Source organism: Ptychodera flava, chromosome 15 (assembly GCF_041260155.1).
Source record: "Ptychodera flava strain L36383 chromosome 15, AS_Pfla_20210202, whole genome shotgun sequence".
NCBI classification, from domain to species: Eukaryota; Metazoa; Hemichordata; class Enteropneusta; family Ptychoderidae; genus Ptychodera; species Ptychodera flava.
This window is the reverse complement of record NC_091942.1, coordinates 38,134,726-38,155,844: the sequence shown is the minus strand read 5'-3', so window position 1 is coordinate 38,155,844 and position 21,119 is coordinate 38,134,726. Positions and strand designations below refer to the sequence as shown.

General features: G+C 37.3%; 1 protein-coding gene and 2 long non-coding RNA genes across 5 annotated transcripts; all 3 read left to right on the top strand.

Annotated features, from left to right (window-relative positions):
- The first annotated feature begins 2,035 nt into the window (after nt 1–2,035).
- On the top strand, nt 2,036–5,482 carry LOC139152118 (uncharacterized). The gene is made up of 2 exons (XR_011556559.1): nt 2,036–2,249; nt 3,012–5,482. It is a non-coding gene; the product is annotated as an uncharacterized lncRNA (long non-coding RNA).
- Nucleotides 5,483–9,789: 4,307 nt separating this feature from the next.
- Nucleotides 9,790–15,814, top strand: LOC139152116 (uncharacterized). 3 transcript variants are annotated; one of them, XM_070725213.1, is made up of 3 exons: nt 9,790–10,264; nt 11,367–12,034; nt 14,328–15,814. In XM_070725213.1, the coding sequence occupies exons 2-3, from the start codon at nt 11,574–11,576 to the stop codon at nt 14,641–14,643; spliced, it is 777 nt and encodes a 258-aa protein (XP_070581314.1). In that variant the 5' UTR covers nt 9,790–10,264; nt 11,367–11,573; the 3' UTR covers nt 14,644–15,814. The 3 variants fall into 3 exon arrangements, with proteins under 3 accessions (XP_070581314.1, XP_070581316.1, XP_070581315.1); XM_070725215.1 differs by having other exon boundaries at nt 9,799–9,990; XM_070725214.1 differs by having other exon boundaries at nt 9,849–11,029.
- Nucleotides 15,815–16,406: 592 nt separating this feature from the next.
- On the top strand, nt 16,407–20,998 carry LOC139152117 (uncharacterized). The gene is made up of 3 exons (XR_011556558.1): nt 16,407–16,633; nt 17,388–17,407; nt 18,648–20,998. It is a non-coding gene; the product is annotated as an uncharacterized lncRNA (long non-coding RNA).
- The last annotated feature ends 121 nt before the right edge of the window (nt 20,999–21,119 follow it).

The following is a 21,119-nucleotide window of genomic DNA, read 5'->3' as shown; positions in this document are numbered from 1 at the left end:
TCCCCCCCCCCCTACATTGCTTGAGTAAAGCTGCACACACAAACATGTCTGGAGGGGGGGGGGCGATAAAAAAAAGAATTCTCAGATTTTTTCAAATGACCCTCCTTACAAACTCACAAGGTGTTAATGTTCAATTCTCTCCTTCTGACTCGCTATAATTTTGAAATTACCCCTCTAAAGGAATTGGACAGAAAATACAGGTGGATCGCAATATTTTTGCGCAAGCGTGCGCATGTTTATAATTGGATTCAATTGATCAGCTGTTTATAATGTTGATTCACTATACATGGTAGTCTATGAGAAAACTATGTAATACTTTTTCAATACAAAACTATATCTATGCATTTATAGATATTTGATAATTGACATAAATGTACTTCATTGGAATAGGGTTGTTACAACTGGTATGTGGACAAAAAATTGACTTTAGAATTTCACCAAAAAATTTCATCCAATATACATGGGAGTCTATGATAAAATTGTGAATAATTTTTTTCCAATGAAAAACTTGCTATACTTGTGCATATACAGACGTTGAATAATTAACATAATTGTACTTGATTAGAATATGATGGTTAAAGGTGCATATTAAGCTTATGTGTACAACAAATTTGATTTTGGAATTTCACCAAAAATGTTCATCCACTATATATGGGAGTCTATGAGGAAAGTATGAATAATTTTTTTCCAATACAAAAGAAGGTAAACCTGTGTATTTATATACTCTTGATTAGACTAGGGTGGTTACAAATGGATATGTGTGTAAGAAATATTATTTTAGAATTTTACTGAAATGTTGATGGTAGTCTATGAGGAAACTATGAATAATTGTTTTCCATAACAAAACTATTTAAGTCTGTGTGTTTATGGACGTTTGATAATTCATTTTAAAGTACTTAGTTAGACTGGGATGGTTAAAGGTTTATATGTGTGCAAGAAATTGGATTTTGAAATTTTCACCGAAATGTTGATTCACTATACATTGGAGTCTTTTAAAAAACTATGAATAGGGGGCCTAATTTTTTTTCAATGCTAAACTAATAAATTGATTTGTGCTTTTTTAGGTGTTTGATAGTTGATGCAAATGTATTTGATTCAAATAGGGTATTTGAAAGTTCTGATGTGGACAACAATTACGATATTGGAATTTCACTTAAAAGTATAATTCCACTTTTCATGGTACTAGTAGTCTACAGGTAACTGTTAAACATTTTCCCTGACAAAACTTGCCATATTTCTAATATGTAAGTAACAGGAATTGTTCATTGCCCTCAGACAAGCCTCAGAATTGCCAAGGTAAGATGTTCATGTGACAGCTAGTTATACTTTTGTTCAGATTACAGTTAAATGACTTCAGAGAATGAAATCATCCAGCGAATCATTTTTATCACCAGAATATTTCTGAACACTGAAACTGCTTTTTGACCGGACGGATACTTATGAAAATTAAGTGACCCCCCCCCCCCTCTGAGTTGTTTGAAAAATACATGACCCCCCATTTGCAGTTTCAAATTTAAGGTGACCCCCCCCCCCCCTGCAGGCCAACCCCCGGCTGTAATAACTGAACACTCACTAATCTATCCGTCGTGACTATGATCCTCGACTTCTGATTGTGTGGGGCAGACGTATACGAGTTGCAGCTCTTCGCTTGACCTCGCACGACCTTCCTGTACAGTGTTTTTCTTATTTGATCACTTGCTATTCTTACAGTCTGTATCACTACTTCACCCCTTCCCTGAAGCTAATGTACCCTCGGGCGTAAAAGAATCGTAATTGTCACAGTTTTCGACAGGTATCTTCAAGCAATTTTAACTTCAAAAGTAAACATCGATTTCGCGTCACATGTAATGATTTTCAGCCGTAATAATGCGTGTTATTTACTGACCTAAGGGCATTTACAAGTGATATGTTGTTTGAACAATAGAATGTTCAGAGATATTATAAGGCGATACAGTCATAAATATGAGTATTTAGTATTAGACAGGGGTTTCACGAATCGATACAAGCATAGAGGTACTCATTCAATAAGTAACACAAACTTAGGGTGTCAAGGTTTGGAGTTCGTGTAAGGTCACGACACAAGCACTAAAATAGAACAGGGCTTGCAGTGTTACAGACGCATTCTTGTGATCTGCGGTTAAACAGTGACCATGGTTTACATGAGATGACTTAATTGGTATTCTATATGGTGTGCATCGACAAGAACGTCATGTACAATTGTTGGATGGGGCAGACCTAATTGGACATGGGTAAGTCTATTCTACACTTTAGGCGATGTTCACATCAGTGAACCTCAGTAGTCAGGCACTATAAAGCCAGGGCCAGTCGGCTAAAGTGGTTGAAGCTTGTCCAAATTCGTTTATCGAGGAAGTTAATTATAATCCAATCTACCTATGTTCAGATCAGGCAGCAATGCTCCCAACTGCAATGTAGCGATCGCATGATTAACAGTCAATTATTTTCAAATCATGATCCTAATTTTTGTACACCGAACTAACCAGCACGTTAAACATTCTTCTGGTACGAATATAGCAGTAATTGAAATGTCAATAATGAAAGACTTCAACGACTGTATATCGTTCATTTAATCGGTAACGGCTTCCCTGGCCTATTCATTTGGAAACAACAGCACAGAAAAATCAGATTGTCGCATACCTTTCGTCAAAATACCCAGTTTGCGTGCGAACCTTATGGTTCAAAAGACGGAGAGTATTATAATATGAATACGGGGAGTCGGAAGTATGTGACCTGACGTGACCGTGTAACCATACAGAAAGCTCAATTTTGCAGTCAGTATAGGTCCGTATGTCTGGTTAATTCGTCTGAACACAGGCCAGGGATTTACCTTGGCCTTCACTGGATGACCTCCGCTGCGCACATGTACAGTGACGTATGCACTTGACATTGTCATTGAACTTCCTTCAATATTGTAATTGGTTTGTCGGCATGAAACCCACTGTGAAGGTCGAATGACTACTATTTTTGAATAGGACATTTGTTCTGCATTACAGGTAATGGATCACAGATTGTTGAACCCTACTGTAGCACATCAACTTAACGTTTGTGTCACGTGTGATGCCTTATGACAATTACGGGTTCTAAAGGTGAGCTATTCCTGCTGATGACAGCGTACGTATTACATGGTACAGGATGCACCAAGTTGCGAGAGTTGGATAGCATTGACTCACTGTTTCATTACTGTCTGATGACACTTCGCAATGCTTCATGGAACTGTTGATTCTCTTAGAAACATTTACCATAGGCAAAGGCTCGGACTCGTAGAAGGAGAAATGTGACAGTCACAAATGATTAATCGTTATGCACAGAGATTGACATTTGACATACAGTTTGATGAAACGTCACTTGGCTGACTGCCAAATATGGAAAAGGCTGAACAGAGCGGACCAGGCTTACGTTTCTGGCTTTGTGTCTTCATCAGTGTTTGTCTACTCATTAGTGGATTAGTTATGTTGGCATTTAATGATCATTTCATTAGAGTGACAGGATACCTTCTGATATCGTTCTCCGTACTAGCACTGATCGCTGCAATGGCATGTTGTTGTTGTAACCTGTTACAGGAATTACCAGCATCACATGCACAAAATAACATAGACCAGAACTCAGAGGAAGTCCTGATATTTCGTAGTGGCCAGCATGAACCACCAAAGATGTTCAAATACGATAATTTAGCTTTCAAGGGAGTTGACGTAAAAACATACGGAACAGCATATCGAGTGTAGCTGAATTGGTTACCATGGCTACATTGTGTGAAATGTTTATAGCTTTTTATAGCTTTTTATCCATGACCGAAATCGTTGATATTTTTTATCAACATTCTAACTGCCAGCAAGTTTATATCACTGATATGCTGTGAAAACAGTAAACTGCTTGATCTTTTATATTAGTACGAAATGAACTGATATTATTTGATGTCATAGGTATCAGTGTTGACGTCATATCAACAAACAGAATGCGACAGTTGTTTATCTAATATCTGGCTGAATCTTTCATTTAAGCTACATTCACAAAGACTGGGTAGGGAGCTGGAGGAATTCAAGGGAGATATGGCAGATCTTGGAGCCTGGGGGGTTGACCTGTTTGCACTTGATGAAGGGGTCACCGTGGAATCTGAAAATATTTTACATACACAGGATGCGTTGATAAGCTGAAAGGGACAAAGTCACTTTTTTATCTGTTCTATGATATCAAGAAAACTTGGAATACTTGCATAAAGTCACTCAGGGTACAAATGACGACGTTAAATAACGGCAAAAGTGTAAAAAATTATCCCCTTCGCTGAATACAAATATATCATTTTGTTTGTGATGTCAAGACAAAATGGCTTTTTCCTTTTCCTTCTTGCTTTCCCATGAAAATTACATTGTCACAATGTAAGGGAAAGCTGCTATCCTAATCTATATGAAAGGCACAGCCAATTGATATTTCACTACAAAAGCTTTGATGAGGTCCAAACTTTGGTATATGTTCAACCATGCATGGTGACAGTTGTGCACGGAACTTGGTGTTTTAGTACATACCGTCACGGTATGTTTAATCTTGTTTAGCTGCAAGTAGAGCTGAGCTTGTGCACAGTCGACCAGTATTTCAGCATGTTTCAATAAATCAAACAACACAAACTACTTTTTCATATCAAACAAAATCCAATTGCAACATAATAGGGTGTAAAACAACAGACTGGTGTTGATAAAAAGAGTAAAATACTGAAAAAATATATCAAAATTTTAGTTTAATATTGCTGGCATAAGAAATGTTTGGCCATATAACAGAAGGGGTTCGAACATTTTTTTACCACATAGAGTGATGAAATTTTAATGTTTGAGGGTATTGAGGGGGGGGGGGGGTCTAAAACGAATTAAGATTTCAGATACGATTCCTCAAGCCCTATCATCAGGTATTTGTGAATGGAGCCTTAGTTTGCAAATTCCTGGAAAGTGCATGGAATGCATAGTTTCCATTTGCAGTAAAGCAGTGTTTGGCACTGGACACTGTCAGCATGCTAATGAAGTTATGTGAATATGATACACCATTAATATCATCAAGATAAAGTGTATTTCAAAATCTTGGTGTAACTTTGATGTCTTCTCAAGAAGCTTTGTTATGTTGGTAATAAACAGTTTCTTGTTCTCATATCGAAATGCTTGGTGCTCAACTTTTCGAAACAACCTTCATGGATGTCATTTCCAATATTATCGTGACAAGTAAATTCATAATTTGAATTCGGACTAGAATCAATTTGTCAACAATAACATTGCATATTATGTAAACAATGCTTTGTGTTTGAAAGACCAATGTTTTGCATTTCACCATACTTCAAATGATAAATAAAGACATTGTATTTTCTTGAACAAAAATCAAAGTTACAGGAGCTATTGTTCCTTCAACTGCTCCACAAAGTAAACCAGCAAGAAGTTTCACAGAGTACGCCATCGTTCAATCATGTAATAAATGTGTTCTTTCAAGAGTTATGTGGTGTTAAGCTACTTATTAACGCAAGGTCAGAATAACAAGATACCACAACACGTTTTATGGTTATAATATATGATTTAGAATGATGACGTATTTTAGTATTCAATATGACCGTATCTCCAGGTCATCGAACACACAGATAAACGGTTCTACCGAGTGCGTTGACAATAGGCCAAACCCGGAATTCGAATCGACCACGGTACAAACAAAGCCATGTGCGCAAACGCGCACAGACGTACGTGTATTTCCATACGCGTTCAGTACACATGTGGGTTTGTTTGTACCGGCATCACGTGATTATTTGGGCGTTCTGAGTATGTAGAACAGCGTACGCATCGCGTCCTTTTTATCCGGAGTAGAACCATTCAGAGTTATGAGTGATCGGGTCAAAATTCGACCGAGTCATTCTTTGACGTACAACTATTTGCCTAGTATTCTCCCCTCAATATTTTGAGAAGCAAAACAAATACAAATAAGGCATATATACTTGAAATGACTGTGTAACGACAGTTGCTGGTCCATAGCAGGTCAGTTTGATAAACTCATTACATAATGAGTTTATTACTGTTGATTCATATCACTGCGACAAAGAATACAATTCAAACATTTATAAATCAGGGAAACAATGGTTTATTCGTGTTCCCCAGTGATTTGTCTGAATCATGATTTTCATACACTGCATTTGGATCCATCAAATGTGTGCACATAGACTGACATAACTGCAATTGGATCCTTCAAATGTGTGCACATAGACTGACATACACTGCAATTGGATCCATCAAATGTGTGCACATAGACTGACATACACTGCAATTGGATCCATCAAATGTGTGCACATAGACTGACATACACTGCAATTGAATCCATCAAATGTGTGCACATAGACTGACATACACTGCAATTGAATCCATCAAATGTGTGCACATAGACTGACATACACTGCAATTGGATCCATCAAATGTGTGCACATAGACTGACATACACTGCAATTGGATCCATCAAATGTGTGCACATAGACTGACATACACTGCAATTGGATCCATCAAATGTGTGCACATAGACTGACATACACTGCAATTGGATCCATCAAATGTGTGCACATAGACTGACATACACTGCAATTGGATCCATCAAATGTGTGCACATAGACTGATATACACTGCAATAGGATCCATCAAATGTGTGCACATAGACTGACATACACTGCAATTGGATCTATCAAATGTGTGCACATAGACTGACGTACACTGCAATTGGATCCATCAAATGTGTGCACATAGACTGACATACACTGCATTTGGATCCATCAAATGTGTGCACATAGACTGACATACACTGCAATTGGATCCATCAAATGTGTGCACATAGACTGACATACACTGCAATTGGATCCATCAAATGTGTGCACATAGACTGACATACACTGCAATTGAATCCATCAAATGTGTGCACATAGACTGACATACACTGCAATTGGATCCATCAAATGTGTGCACATAGACTGACATACACTGCAATTGGATCCATCAAATGTGTGCACATAGACTGACATACACTGCAATTGGATCCATCAAATGTGTGCACATAGACTGACATACACTGCAATTGGATCCATCAAATGTGTGCACATAGACTGACATACACTGCAATTGGATCCATCAAATGTGTGCACATAGACTGACATACACTGCAATTGGATCCATCAAATGTGTGCACAAGACTGACATACACTGCAATTGGATCCATCAAATGTGTGCACATAGACTGACATACACTGCAATTGAATCCTTCAAATGTGTGCACATAGACTGACATACACTGCAATTGAATCCATCAAATGTGTGCACATAGACTGACATACACTGCAATTGAATCCATCAAATGTGTGCACATAGACTGACATACACTGCAATTGAATCCATCAAATGTGTGCACATAGAATTGAATCCATCAAATGTGTGCACACAGACTGACAGATTCTGCTATGTTATTATTGCATTTGAGATTGTGACGGAATGTGAGGCCGCAAGATTTTCACGTCTGAAACAGTTTCCAGTAAAGACACTAAAGCGTTATTTGCAGACAGCTGTAAAGTATAGTTTGTCCAATGAAAGATTAGATCTATGATTTCAAACCTTCCATCGTTTCAGAACCATTGGGTATAAATTTTCGCCATAAAATCTGATAAAGCTATCCGAAAAGAATGACATATCAAATATATGCATTGTCCAGGCGTAATATTCAGATAAAAAGTCTCAAGATGTACAGCTATAATAAGTGTGAAAGGTCATAAATTCCCACTAACAGCAGAAACAAACGAGTGAAAAAGTTTTGATTTGTGATTTCGTAAATGAACCAATAAGATAGCAAAACAACACTTTATTTCGACTGCCCCTTTCAAGATTAAACCACACTGTTTATTGCCTTTTTATAGCTTCATCCAAACTTCTCTCTAACTACTTACTTTTTCTTGCACAATAGATTAGAAAATGGCCAAGGTCAATTACAGACGCAAATCAAGTGAGTTCCAAGCACGGCAATGATATAATGAATGAAATTGTTTTTTCAAGCTTTTTAGTGATTGATTATATGATGACTTTGATTTATGAGATATGATAAACTTATCATTAGCAATCTCTACACAGACCTAACCTCTAAATATTTCACAGAAATCTCTCTTTGAAAATGTATTAAGAAATCTGAAACATGTCGTTGCATTTGTTCAGATGCAGCAGAATTTTGTTTGATTGTTGTTGACCTTGCCCTGTGCATAAGTCAAATGTATTGTTGTAACTCACTCTTTCTTAGTTTAACCAACTCAGATTAGAATAATTTCGGCGTGCTTTCATGCAAAAAGAGGTAAAACTGAATGGTTCGAACAATGTTTTAAAACGTAGAACTATGTTTATTGTCTTTTCTGGCGATGGCATTTATGCTGTGTTCATAACAACCATTGACAATCTACGTTACATTTTCATCTACTGATGTGCAGGTAAAACGTCGAGTGAGTGCCGGTAAGCCCTCGACAAAAATAGTAACCCGTAAATTAAATCAAGAGCAACCTAAAGGATAATGCTTTTAAGAGACTCATCATAGCCAGGCAGCAATCGATAATAGTGTGAGTGAGTGTGTGTGAGTGTAAATGTGTGTATATGTGTGTGTGTGTATCGCTATAAAAACAAATATTACGTATCAAATTTTAACACCACCTCGAAACACAATGCAATGTTACATCCCAACATATAAATGAGAGTGAAGAGGTAAGGATTTTTTTAGTTCTGACTGTCTGTCTGAAGATTGCAGGATGCATGAAACTTAAGGGGGCGCTGCGCCAAACACAGCGTATTTTGCTCCTAAAACACTTTTTTTGCAAATACTCATTCAATTTTAATTAATTTGTTAACCCAAGATTGAAATATTGGTTGGGTTCACCTTTTAGCTTGTCAAGCAGTCGTAAGTTACGGGATAAAGAAATGTAAAGAAGTTGGTAATTTATGCAAATGATAGCAAAGTACCCAGCTTCTCTTTTCTCCCATTTCAGTATTTCCAAATAATTTCACTCCACTCTGGCTGGGTTAAATTTTCTGAAGTTTTTACATTATGTTCTTTAAACTCTGCATTTAAATTTTGCTAATCATGGTTTTAATCACTTTTTTGAGTGTCAATCTTTCAACCCATGCCATTTTAGAATGGGGATAGATAATGCAAAATGAAATGGTCTTTTTTTCCTACATATACTCTTATTTCACGTGAGAATAGTGTCAAATTTTTGACTTAAATTGATTTTTAGCATTAATACCAAAATTGAGGTTTTTTACCCCAAATATACACCCACTTCATCCTCCGAGTAAACTATTGCTACCATATTAAATGTTTGATTCTCTGCTTTATGAGGGGGTTTCCTTGTCATCTAAGAAGAGAAATATTCCTTATTATTACTTTGTACTTGAAGTAATTTGTGTTGTTATTTATAACGCTCTTTTTTTAGCATTTAGCAATATTATATATATATATATATATATATATATATATATATATATATATATATATATAAATGCAAGAATGATAAGTATGCAAGAATACGACAAAAACATAATAAAGGCGGAATTATATCTTGTAAACTTACACTAATAGTTACCACGGTCAATTGTAGTAAAACTTTAAAGCGAAATTTGAAAGCACTGACATGTGAAAGAGCGTTCCGTTCAAAAACATATACACTGAAATACACGACACTGATGACTGGCGAGGTACTTCAATCGATAGAGGTCGCTGTTCAGGTCTCCTTTTCCCCTGACCTTCAGTTCAGTTGACACTGCTGTGACATGGAGTAGAATGATAAATGTCGCTGCAAAGGTCTCATACTAAGGGTCATCGAGGATAGAATAGGTGACTCTGAATACGGAAGTCCGCAAGTCTGCGAGATATCTTCCCTTCTTTCACATAGTTCGTCGAAAGTTCTATATACTTCACACAATTGATTGTCAGTGACGCATGATTATGGTAATTATTTCTAAAGGTTGGGCCTTTTAATGGACTGCGATACACAGTCTCATTATGTAAACGCCATGTAGACCAGAGTATGTTTATCAATACGACACACGACGATGAACATGTTAAAATCTGCACAACATTCATTCATAATGTATTGCGTACGCTTTGTGGACTTCGCTCACAACTCAAGTAGGCGGCTGCGTGGTAGTAAACATGTATTAAGGTTTTAATGGTTTCGAAAGTTTGACTGGTTTTGGCCTTACACGTCCGTTAAATTTGTAAGGTAAGTGCTTCTCATCGTACAAACGCGTATGATTCGAAACCATTTATGAAAAACACGACCGTGGTTGAACAATGAATGACCTATTTACATTTCAAAAATGCCATGAACCGACCGCCAAGGAGTGGAGGTTTTACGTAGACTACAGAACTATTCGTTCCTGGTACAAATCACGACCAACGCTCAACCTGTTTAGTCCGTTTCCGACTTGAGAAAACTGTATCTGTTAACTTTCAATGTCTGTCTTTTTACTTTATAAAAGTAGTTGTGATGTGTTCGCACCGAGTTCTTCAAAGTAGGGACGGTTTTAATATGACCTGAAACCGTAAAACCTTGTTTAATTTCAAATAATATTTCTAGTTCCTTTGTCTGACATAGCAGCCCATTGTTATCTTCTACAGTAACGGTCATTGTAATCGGGGTATCAAAAGACACTATTTGTCAGTAAAACAATCCGTATTGTTCCGTTACCATTGAGCTTGGTATGACAATGTTGAACTCGAGTCTGGGCATGCGCAAACTAATAGGCAAGTGGGGACACACGGTACCAGTACGCTTATCGTTGAAAAGGGGTCAGAGTAGCGACACGTGGGCGTAAAATAGTATTTACCATCACGTCACTTCAGATTAACAGACCTACTTCGAATACCACACCGAACAAATCCCAAATCATTTGTCGCTCTGAGCTTTGTTTTATACAAAACCAAGGAGTTGTATAGCCATGGTTATATGTTGCATCAATTCAACGGTTTGCTGCTTACACCAACGGTGAGTTCATAAATAGCGTCGTTGACGCGTGACGAGACTTTTCACCCATTTGCCGTGAGAAGAAGACAGGCAGTACAACAGCCAGACTTGTTTCCTTGTCTAAACAAAGATGACGTAAAGTTTGGGAGTGACAGTGAAGACAAGCCGCCGAACCGTGGGCAGTACTTGCTATTCACAAGTTCCTGTCATAATCGGTGTCCTCATGGTAACGCCAGCAAAACGAATTATCAACAAAATTCATGGCCATATTTCTGTTGAAACGCATTTCCTGTCAACTTCAAAATGTAATTTCTGAAATAATCCGCTTCATGTTATATTTTACAATTCTACCCTACAGCCGTGACGATCAAGCGAACATCGAATCTACCAGGATTGCTAGTCACCAATTGGCTGCAGTGATGAATTAACAAGTCTTCTGACCTCAGTGTGGGAGTGCCCTGTTAATTCCGCCACACCTTGACATCCATGCGTAATCACAAGATATGAAACATTACATCCAAAGCGATATTGGTGTTTTCCAAGCGTAATTTTCCCTCTTCGAATCATGGCAACAACTCACGACAGATCAGTTTTGTTTCTTTTAATCCCCCTGATAGTGGCAACTCTCGCTTTGCCTATTGGAATAGGACTTTCTTTCATGGTAATGAAAAATGGAATTTTAACAGGCATAGGATACTGTCTTCTCACAGTGGGTGCAGGATCCATTGTCTTCCTCGCTGTATCAGCTGTTTTTATAGGAAGGTATAGAAAAAAGTACATTCACGAAGATTACAAGAACGAACAGCGGCGGAGATCGAGTGCAGATGCCAAGCTTCAAGAACAAAAGGTATCAATGCTGAATGCAAACATTGCTTCGCAAATAGAGAAAGGGCGAGAGGAGAAATCTGACTGGGAACAATTGCCAGTATTTAAATTACAACCTCCTCCACCGGGACGTAAGAAGAGGAAACAAGAGCGCAATACCGAGGATCAAAGACAGAACAAACCAGTTTCCATGGAGACAAGGTAGGACAAATAAATCAGATCTGAAATTACAGCTACAAAATGAATTTAGCTAAGATGACGATGTACAATACCACTGCTAGCATTCACCACATTCAAATGTAAAAATTCCCACACGACATACTATAGCAGAGATCATCGTTTTCTCCAGGGTCTATGATTGAAATAAGAGTTTCGATTTCAACATCAATATAGGCCTACACAAGGAATTATTATTCCCTCGTTGTAATAAATGAAATTTGGCTAAACAGGCAGACGCATTTTACACTTTGTCTCACGTTCATGACTGAGAGACCATGGAAACGTGGATACACTCATACGTTATATATGTTACCGCATCCACGTTGGGTTTTTTAATGCATGAATTCAACTTCGAAATAAATTCGTCACAGCCTGTAACAACTTCCTATGTAGTTTGGTTGGGGTTTCGGAGGAATGCGTGTAGGATATAAAATTTGTGTGGGTGTGATATCAGACGTTTTTCAGATACATTCTTGTGTTATTCCAAACAAAAGACTGAGGATTCGTCGTCCTGTCTCCCTTTTTGTTTTGTGGTTATTTCTGTCGCGGAAAGAAGTCATGCACCAAAGAACTGCTAACGTCTATCGACAAAACAGGGTGATATGTTGCATGAACTGTGAAAGTTAATTTGTTCTTTCAGTTTCGGGTTTAATCAATTAGAAAGAATTCATTTTGAAAAAGATAACTACATATTTTGATATATTAGTTCAGGTTTCATTTTTAATTAGAATAAATGGGTACCCACGCAAAATTGTCCCGAGCAGCTAGTTGTAAAATTTTACGGTAATGTGTGTGGTATTGTGTAGATAAATTTTGAATAAATATGGTGATAGAGAGCAAGATGTATTTAACGTCCAAGATGTCAGATATTACAGAAGGTCGTGAAATATCACACGCCGCCAAAACAATTTGTGGAGTGTTTCACTTAGAGGAGAGTTCCCCTTAATAGAATCATGGACGTAACATCCATGTCAGAACGAACACCTACATTCCACGTTCTTAGTATGCAACCTGTGTTCCAAAGTACAACGCCCACGAACAAGACATCTATACATGAAAGTTAACCTGATAAAGCCATGTCGCGTCAATGCGTGGCGTACGTACTGAATTATCATAGAATAAGCGAACTACTTCTATAGGTACGTGTTGACTACGAAACAATAGGCACCAACAACAAACTGGATTTGAACACAATCATAGAATAAAATATATCAGCGAATGTTAGAGGGACCAATAGCTGTGACTTTTAATGTTTTCGCTGTTTTTGTTTTGCACATCAACTACAAGTTCTTGTTCTACTCACCAAAGCAATGTTGAAACACCAACTACTGACCATGCCAACATCATCTATATGTGTATGCTCTGTTGTTGTTTGAATTTGAATTCCAGTCCAGACCAGAATTCATGTGTCAACAATAACAATGCAGTTTACACATGTACAGACTGAGTTGACAAGCTGAATACTGTGTACAGTATCTCGGCGTGCTCTGGGGAGTAGAACATGAGTTTAACTGCAATTACATTAAAAACAAAAACGGTGAAAAGGTTCACCAAACGTTACAGCTACCAGCTCTTGTGACTACGACATCACATTCCAGTTTTGTAAACTTGTTTTGATTACTAAAGTCGCTGTCTAAGAGGCAATATTTCTTTTGGTTTTATTTTTAATAGGCCAGTGCTAGTTGTGTCGGTCATTGGATTCTAATCATTACATGACAATAAACGTTATTTTACGAAGAGAACTGAAACATTTGCAGATATACCAATATTTTACCTAATAGACTTCCAACTTGTTATAAGAATGGTCGAAAAACGTAGCTTCGACGCCAGTTACAGACAAAATTCGAGTGTCTACCTGAAATGTGTGATGATGAGATATTAACTCCGCCTATACCAGCTGCAAACTGTACGATAGATGAAGGTTTACTCGACGCCAAATCACTAATAAATAATCAATATTTTCTAACGATTTTTATGTTCTACATCACTGCAGAGAAAATGCAAACAAAAATTTCTCTGGAATATGTCCAACTGTGTGAGTTTCCTGAAACATAGCTAGTATACAGATAATTATATTAATATTGATAAGTTCAAATAAAAATCTCATATCGTTGTGCATGTAAGTTTACTTCATCTAGATTACATGCTTGATACCCACGTTAACAAGTTGAGTTGACCTGCGTGAGTTACTGAAATATATCAAATAGACCATTCCAGTTATCTTTTGTCTCTTGTATGCATTTTAATTTTACGTTTTCGTATTTTACATTGGCAGCAAGCAAAATACGAAAACTAGTCACAACAACAACAACGCCTACGTGATCTTGCCAAGTCACTGGAAACACATCGACAATGTGAAGAAGTTAAGTCAGCAAGTAGATGTAAATACCTATGGAGACTGGATACTGGTGGATAACGCCAATCCCAAACGTTACTCTCAGCGTTCTGACAGTACAGCTAAGCAATGGACTCACGTTGACAATGTCAAGTGTAAAAGGATATCGCCATTGAAGAGACTGAACACTTATTGTGGAGAAGAGCAAAAACAGCAATCAACTAAAACAAGGAGAAATCGCGCAGAATCAGTTTAGAGGATTATGATGAATTTCAAAGTCCATATTTATTTAAAACTTGCACTTCCTTAAAGGGAAGCATGCTGGACAGTCCAGAACAAACCTGTCGCTACCCCAATGAAATATAAACGTGACATCGTTTGACGACGGGTGCGCATGGACATTACTTTCGTATGGTGGGTTTGTTTAGCCTATGCAACGACATCAACCATGTCACTCAAGGAAATAACCCCTATGGCCGTATCTTGACTTGCACTGTTGCATAGCAGAACAGCACGTGAGCCATTAGAAGAAGAAACAACTGGAACGTTTAAAAAATACTGAAGAATATTTTCAGAGGGTTTCTTTACTTAGTGTTAAATATTTCTGTTTGCATTTATGCATTGATTCATTCATTCGTTAGTTTGATCGTGTTTGTTTGTCTGTTTTCCCCAGTGCAATAACATCAAGTTAACAAGCAACTTTTAGTGTGACAAATACAAGTCTATCTATCGTATAATAGAGTCATGAATAACACGGTACGATTAAGGCTTTTGCCAGGCATTTTGTATCAAAGCAACGTCACAATTGACGTACATGTTTATTTATTATTGATGTTGTTAGTATTATTATTACATCTATCATTAATTCGTACACTTTACATAGTAGGTGACAGTTTCGATAAATCGAAATCTTTCGTTTCACTTCATCATCGGTGGGATAACCAATATGTACATCATCTTACGAGAAAACGTTTTCACGTTGTAGCCAGGAACAACAGACATTTTTTTCATATTTTTTTCGAATTCAATCGGAACATTGCTATATACAGAGTAAAGAAAAGCGTGCCGAGCCTTGTATTTCGTAACTTTCAGTTCAGATGATATTAGTTGTACAATAACAGAGAGAGCTGGAACAATCTTTTTGTAGTTAATGATTGCGGCAAATGAGTGTTTGTGTAATACGGGTTTCAATGGGTCGTGATGTTGTAAGGGAGAGGTGTCTATTTATGTTACTACACTATTTCGAAAATAGAATTTAATTACGGTTTCATTAAACAGATTTCAGAACTACTAAGCTTATGGTAAATACCTTCAAGCTTTTGGTAATATCATAAACAGTTGTTCATTTTTAAAGTTAATATATAAAGTGTGGAGTGTTTCAAGTCTGAAGTTTTGATGAAGGAAATAAATTTATTTTTTAAGGCGAACGAGTTTTCTGGAGCTATCTGGAAGGGACTTTGTAGTGTATAGCAAACTGAGGCTGAAATATGCCTTCCATGTCACGAATTAATGTTGATGAGTTGCGATTTTATGTTTTGCTGATGTATTGACAAACTCTGCGATTTTGAACTTTACAAAAGCACGTGGACCCAATGAACTATTGGACTGTTTCCGCTTTTCCAATGAAAACATGACACTACAGTTTCATTTCTACCTTGTAAGAACTTATCTTTGTGATAGAGGGCGCCCTTTGGGAAAAAACGAAAGGTTACATGCCCGTTGAAACTCAGGAGATGATAGAACATGCAATCAGCAAGCATTGCCGATAAAATGTGTCACCATACAACTATATTCACAGAAACGATTTGTCTGTTTGTTGCATTGACTTCAATCCAAACCAGGCCTGAATCCAAACGAGCCAAACACCACCGTCATTGATGACGCGAGGAGTAGATGTGTTGAATGAGCCTTTAAGTTTGTTTCTACTCATGTGTAACATATTAATCAGATAAAACGATACGTTGACAAGGGTGAAAAATGAGCCTCGATTCTGATCGTAACGACTGGGGCATGCGCGGCATGTACATTACAAACAGTGTTTTGAACTGCGCGTGGGATTGGTTTCACACAGGACTTCTTGACCGGCGCATAACATGAGAAACGTGGGATAGGCCTGTCTGCTTCCATTACTGGACTGCGTCACTGACCGGATGTCCTAAAAAAAGACGGGGTTTTGCGTAAAATGAAATCGTCATTCGAGCACGACTAACATGCGGACGAAATGTCAGTCTTTTTAACAAGCCAAGGTGGGTCGGTTTCTAATCAAGAACATTAACAGTGAACATTTGTGTTATTTATATCCAAGAAAATACCAGATCATGTACCTCTCAATGGCTGTGTGCCCCGTTTACGTCTACACATACTGCACCACAACCCGGATGATTGGCGTAAATTCAGTTTTAAAAAATGAAAGATAAACGAAAATACATTCGGTGAGATATAATGAGAGCGAGTATGAAAATATGACATTGCTACCGCTAGGAGGGCAATACTCATCTCAACTGAAATACGTCATTTGTACAGTCTAATCACATACAGTTAGTTAATGAATAATTAGAATCAACGATGTTCTAACGCCGCTCGAGCAGTCACTTGCTCATAAACATAAATATTTACGAGTGTGCATTATAAATGTGAGAAATTCCACGTTTTGATAATTGCGAATGGCGTTTGTGTCGAACGATTTTATTTGTGTCTAAAATTCCAATGTCGCTGGAATTTGATCCTGAGCCTGTTATTTACAGTTAACACTATGCAGCAAAGAAGCAAAGCTTCAGAAACCGACCGAGCAGTGTTTACAACTTACTGAATTTGAGGCCACGTTGTGTTAAATATTAACCTTGTTTCAACCCTGCTCTTTGACAAACAACGCTCCCTACTAATAAATCACATGGGGCCATTAAGTCTGCGTTGAGGTTCGTCAGTAGTCTGGCTAGAAGCCGTGGTAAAGTGTTCTGAATAATTTTTGATATTTGTGATGTCTGTTTTTTCCCTTTGCAGATAACAATGGGCAATATTAGGTGAGTCATTCCATTTTGCATTGACAAGTGGAGCTAGATGGCAAGAAAACAGCTAAGATAATTACATGCATTTATCAATCACCTATATCCAACTAACAGATTAACTATGCAAATCATGAAACTTAGCCTTTGTTAGGAAAGCTTAACAATGTTACGACATTTGCCCTAGAAATACAGGTTTTAAAATTATATTTTTTTTTCCAAAAAATATTCAACATTCCTATTAATATCAGATATTGTTGTGTTATGAATATCCACAATGCCTTTATACATGTTAAGGTTTATCTTCAATTGCATCATTATGCATATTTTAGTTGGTACTTTTGTAGCGTTGGTGTTGTCTTATTTGTACAATACATAGTTTGTGTCGTAAATAGCAATTCAACAATATATTGGTGACATACAAAGCAAACGGAGAGTTAGCACTTTGTGTAATCAATACATCAAATTAAAGCATAGCATCCGATTCGTCCTGACTCTGGGTATCTGTCGATCTACAGACTCTATCTATCAGCCTTCGTGCTTATTTTGGTTTCCACCGGCCTGCTCAACTTCCTGTCTATTATTGCGTAAACGGTGTTGTGTAACAATTCAGACTACAGGCATGCAGATATAGCAGTGGACCTCTTTTTGTTGGAAAGAAAGACAGTTATCCACACATCGTTACTACAAATTTATTCTTATATACACATACACAATAGATAGATAGATAGATAAATAGATACATATACAGACAGATAGATGGATAGATAGATAGACAACTAGGTAGATCCAAATACAGACACACATAGAAGCATATATAAACATAGACATATATACTTACACATGCAGACAGACAAAGGAGATACAGAGATACAGAGATACATACATGCATACATACATACATATATACATACACACATTCGTACATTCATACATACACGCACATACATACATACATACATACATACATACATACATACATACATACATACATACATACATACATACATACATACATACATACATACATACATACATACATTCAGAAAGACAGACAGACAGACAGACAGACAGATAGACAGACATACAGACGGACAGGTTGACAGACAGATGACTGACTGGCATGCTTTCCGACTTACTGAGGAAGGCAGACAAAGACAATAATCTGTACAAGCAAACTTTACATCCAACAACAAAAGTCCGTTTTTCTTTTTCCATTTCGGTGCACTGTTTTAAGTTTTTGCATTTCTTTAAATAGATCGTGTTGTCGAGAAAAACCACCGTTAGAAGACGCCATCACCGCACAAACTGATTGGATATTTATCGACAATGTCAAGAAGAAACTTCACGATCTGACAGACCAGAATGACGTTGAAAGTCATGACCACCAAAATACCAAAAGCAGAGTGAAAAACCAATCACGTTTTCAGAAGCTCGAGTCTGACTCGTCTGAAAACGATGTGCAATCAAGAGAGATGGCAGAGTTGTCCGTTGAAGGCTTTTCAGAGCATGAACATGATGAACACTGTCATCAAAGTACTCTGGAATCTAAAGCAATACTGAATCCGCGCATTCGCTCTTCTTTTTCCGAAAACGACGTGAGAAAATCTTTCTATGGATCAAAGAGAGATGGCAAATATCGATCTGAAACACAAATACAAGCAGCGCCAAGTTCAGAATCAACAGCTAAACAAAGTGGTACGAGAAGCCGACAATCAGATACAGAAGACATTGCCTCTAGCAACATACCGAATGAATTCAAAGTATTCAAACAACGTATCTTGAGACATAAAGCCAGTCTACGCAATGACGGTGACAGAAGCAGGTCTGTTAAAGTAATGAGTGTACCCACCGTCTCGTATAGAGTTAGAGGTCGAAGTAGGTTCTACGGAAATCACAGCCGTGACAGCAGTGGACGACATTCGTCACCTGAGGGCGCATTTGATGTCGCTTTCAATAATACAAGTTCTCTTGCGCATGATGAACAAATCGAACTTTCAAAGTCTTCGTATATTTAAATATATGTTATCTATAATATAAATATTTAATGGCAAGTTTATGTTGTATGAGGCTTATATGTGCCTTTATTTTACTTTTGTACGTCGAAAGTTTTAAAATAAACGTCTACAAGTTATATTTAAATATTTATTCGTGAATATCACACATGTAGTCTTTATCCTTATCCTACCTGAATTTCAAAAAGTATCTACATATAGACGAATGAGATGGGTCTTATGACCAGGCCACATTGACTCTTCAATATAACTTCAGGAAGTCGCTTTGTCTATAGAGTGACGTTGAAAATTTCTCCGTCAAGATATATCATCCAAGAGACCCGCATTGGCTATTTACTCAAAAAACACGAAAATGATGTACATAGGCATTGGGATTTCTGTCTTCAGTCAGTTCTTTACCAACAATTCTAAAAACGAGATCATGTGTTATTGATCGACCGATTGATTGGCCACGATGTCTTTTGTCAAATTAATCACCCCAAAGTACTTGTCTACAATTCAAATAAAAACTAATTTTGATCAAGATATGATATAGATTTAGAAATTAAAATGTCATTAGGTCTTCAATGCGGTTTGTAAAGTCAAATATATCAGTAGGAAAAGATAACAATAATCAGAACTGAATCAAATACATGTACTATCAATGACATTAAAGTGACTGGAAGTATTAACAAAGTTGATGTCAAGTACATGTATTTGGTTTGCAGATGGGTTTGTACAAAATGGAACATATTGTTTTCAGATCCTTGTAGAGTGGTCAAGACTGAATCTCTAGAATGGACATAGTGAAAGAAATTTTGAGTTTTTCAAGGTTCCTGGTTTCAAATCCATGTACCAAGTAATGCGCGTGCGCGTTAACTTCGACGATGTAAAACAATCTCGGAGATCTATATAGGCCTAGAATCTTAATCTGCTGAGGACACTCTTGCATGAAAGGTCTGAGTCTTAAATTGACACGGAGGTAGTTGTATAAGAGAGGTACCTCATCAATCCATGTGAAAAAGACTTCAAAATGAATTTTCCACACCGGATAATACGGCAAATAGACGTATAGTCATCGATAAAAGTTTCCCTAACGTTGCAAATCTCCAAAATGAAAATGGCTGTTTGTCCAAACAAGATCTCGTAGCCAAACACCTCTCTGTAAGTGAAATGTCTCTTCCATTTCTCTCCAAATTTAATCACGCTTTCTCTTCAAAATGCTGAAAATGGTAGAAACTGGAGCACTGTGAACACTCAAACCAAACATAAGCCATGGTTATTTGCGTATACTTACTTGCGTATACTTACTAGTATATTGAACTCAACGAGAATAATAGACAAATTGTTAAAAGGGTCATCCCGAGTCAAGATAACCTTTATACACCAATCAGCGAAATGAGACGTGTACTCCTCTGGTCAGCCGCTCCACATTCATCGTTATTCAAAGTGTCCGTAGACCACAAATACTTATGCATATCTCACACACGATATACGAGCTTTACATAGTAAGCTTACAGGGGGCATGGAACAGAAATAATCCTGCTTTATGGAACACTCGACTATTTATTGAACTAATGCAAATTATTAAACTGTGACACCTGAGCATGTATAATTATGTCTGCACAGTTTTTTGTTCTTGTCGTAAGAAGCGACCTTCGTGTTGTGTTATTTGGCGACACTGGTGATTCATTATGCATATCTCATCGTTATAGCAAAACGATCAATCAATGCAA

Coding starts and splice junctions, on each gene's coding strand:
- LOC139152116 (XM_070725213.1), top strand. CDS start 11,574: ATGGCAACAACTCACGACAGATCAGTTTTGTTTCTTTTAATCCCCCTG. Junction 12,035..14,327: donor CCAGTTTCCATGGAGACAAG/GTAGGACAAATA, acceptor TTACATTGGCAG/CAAGCAAAATACGAAAACTA.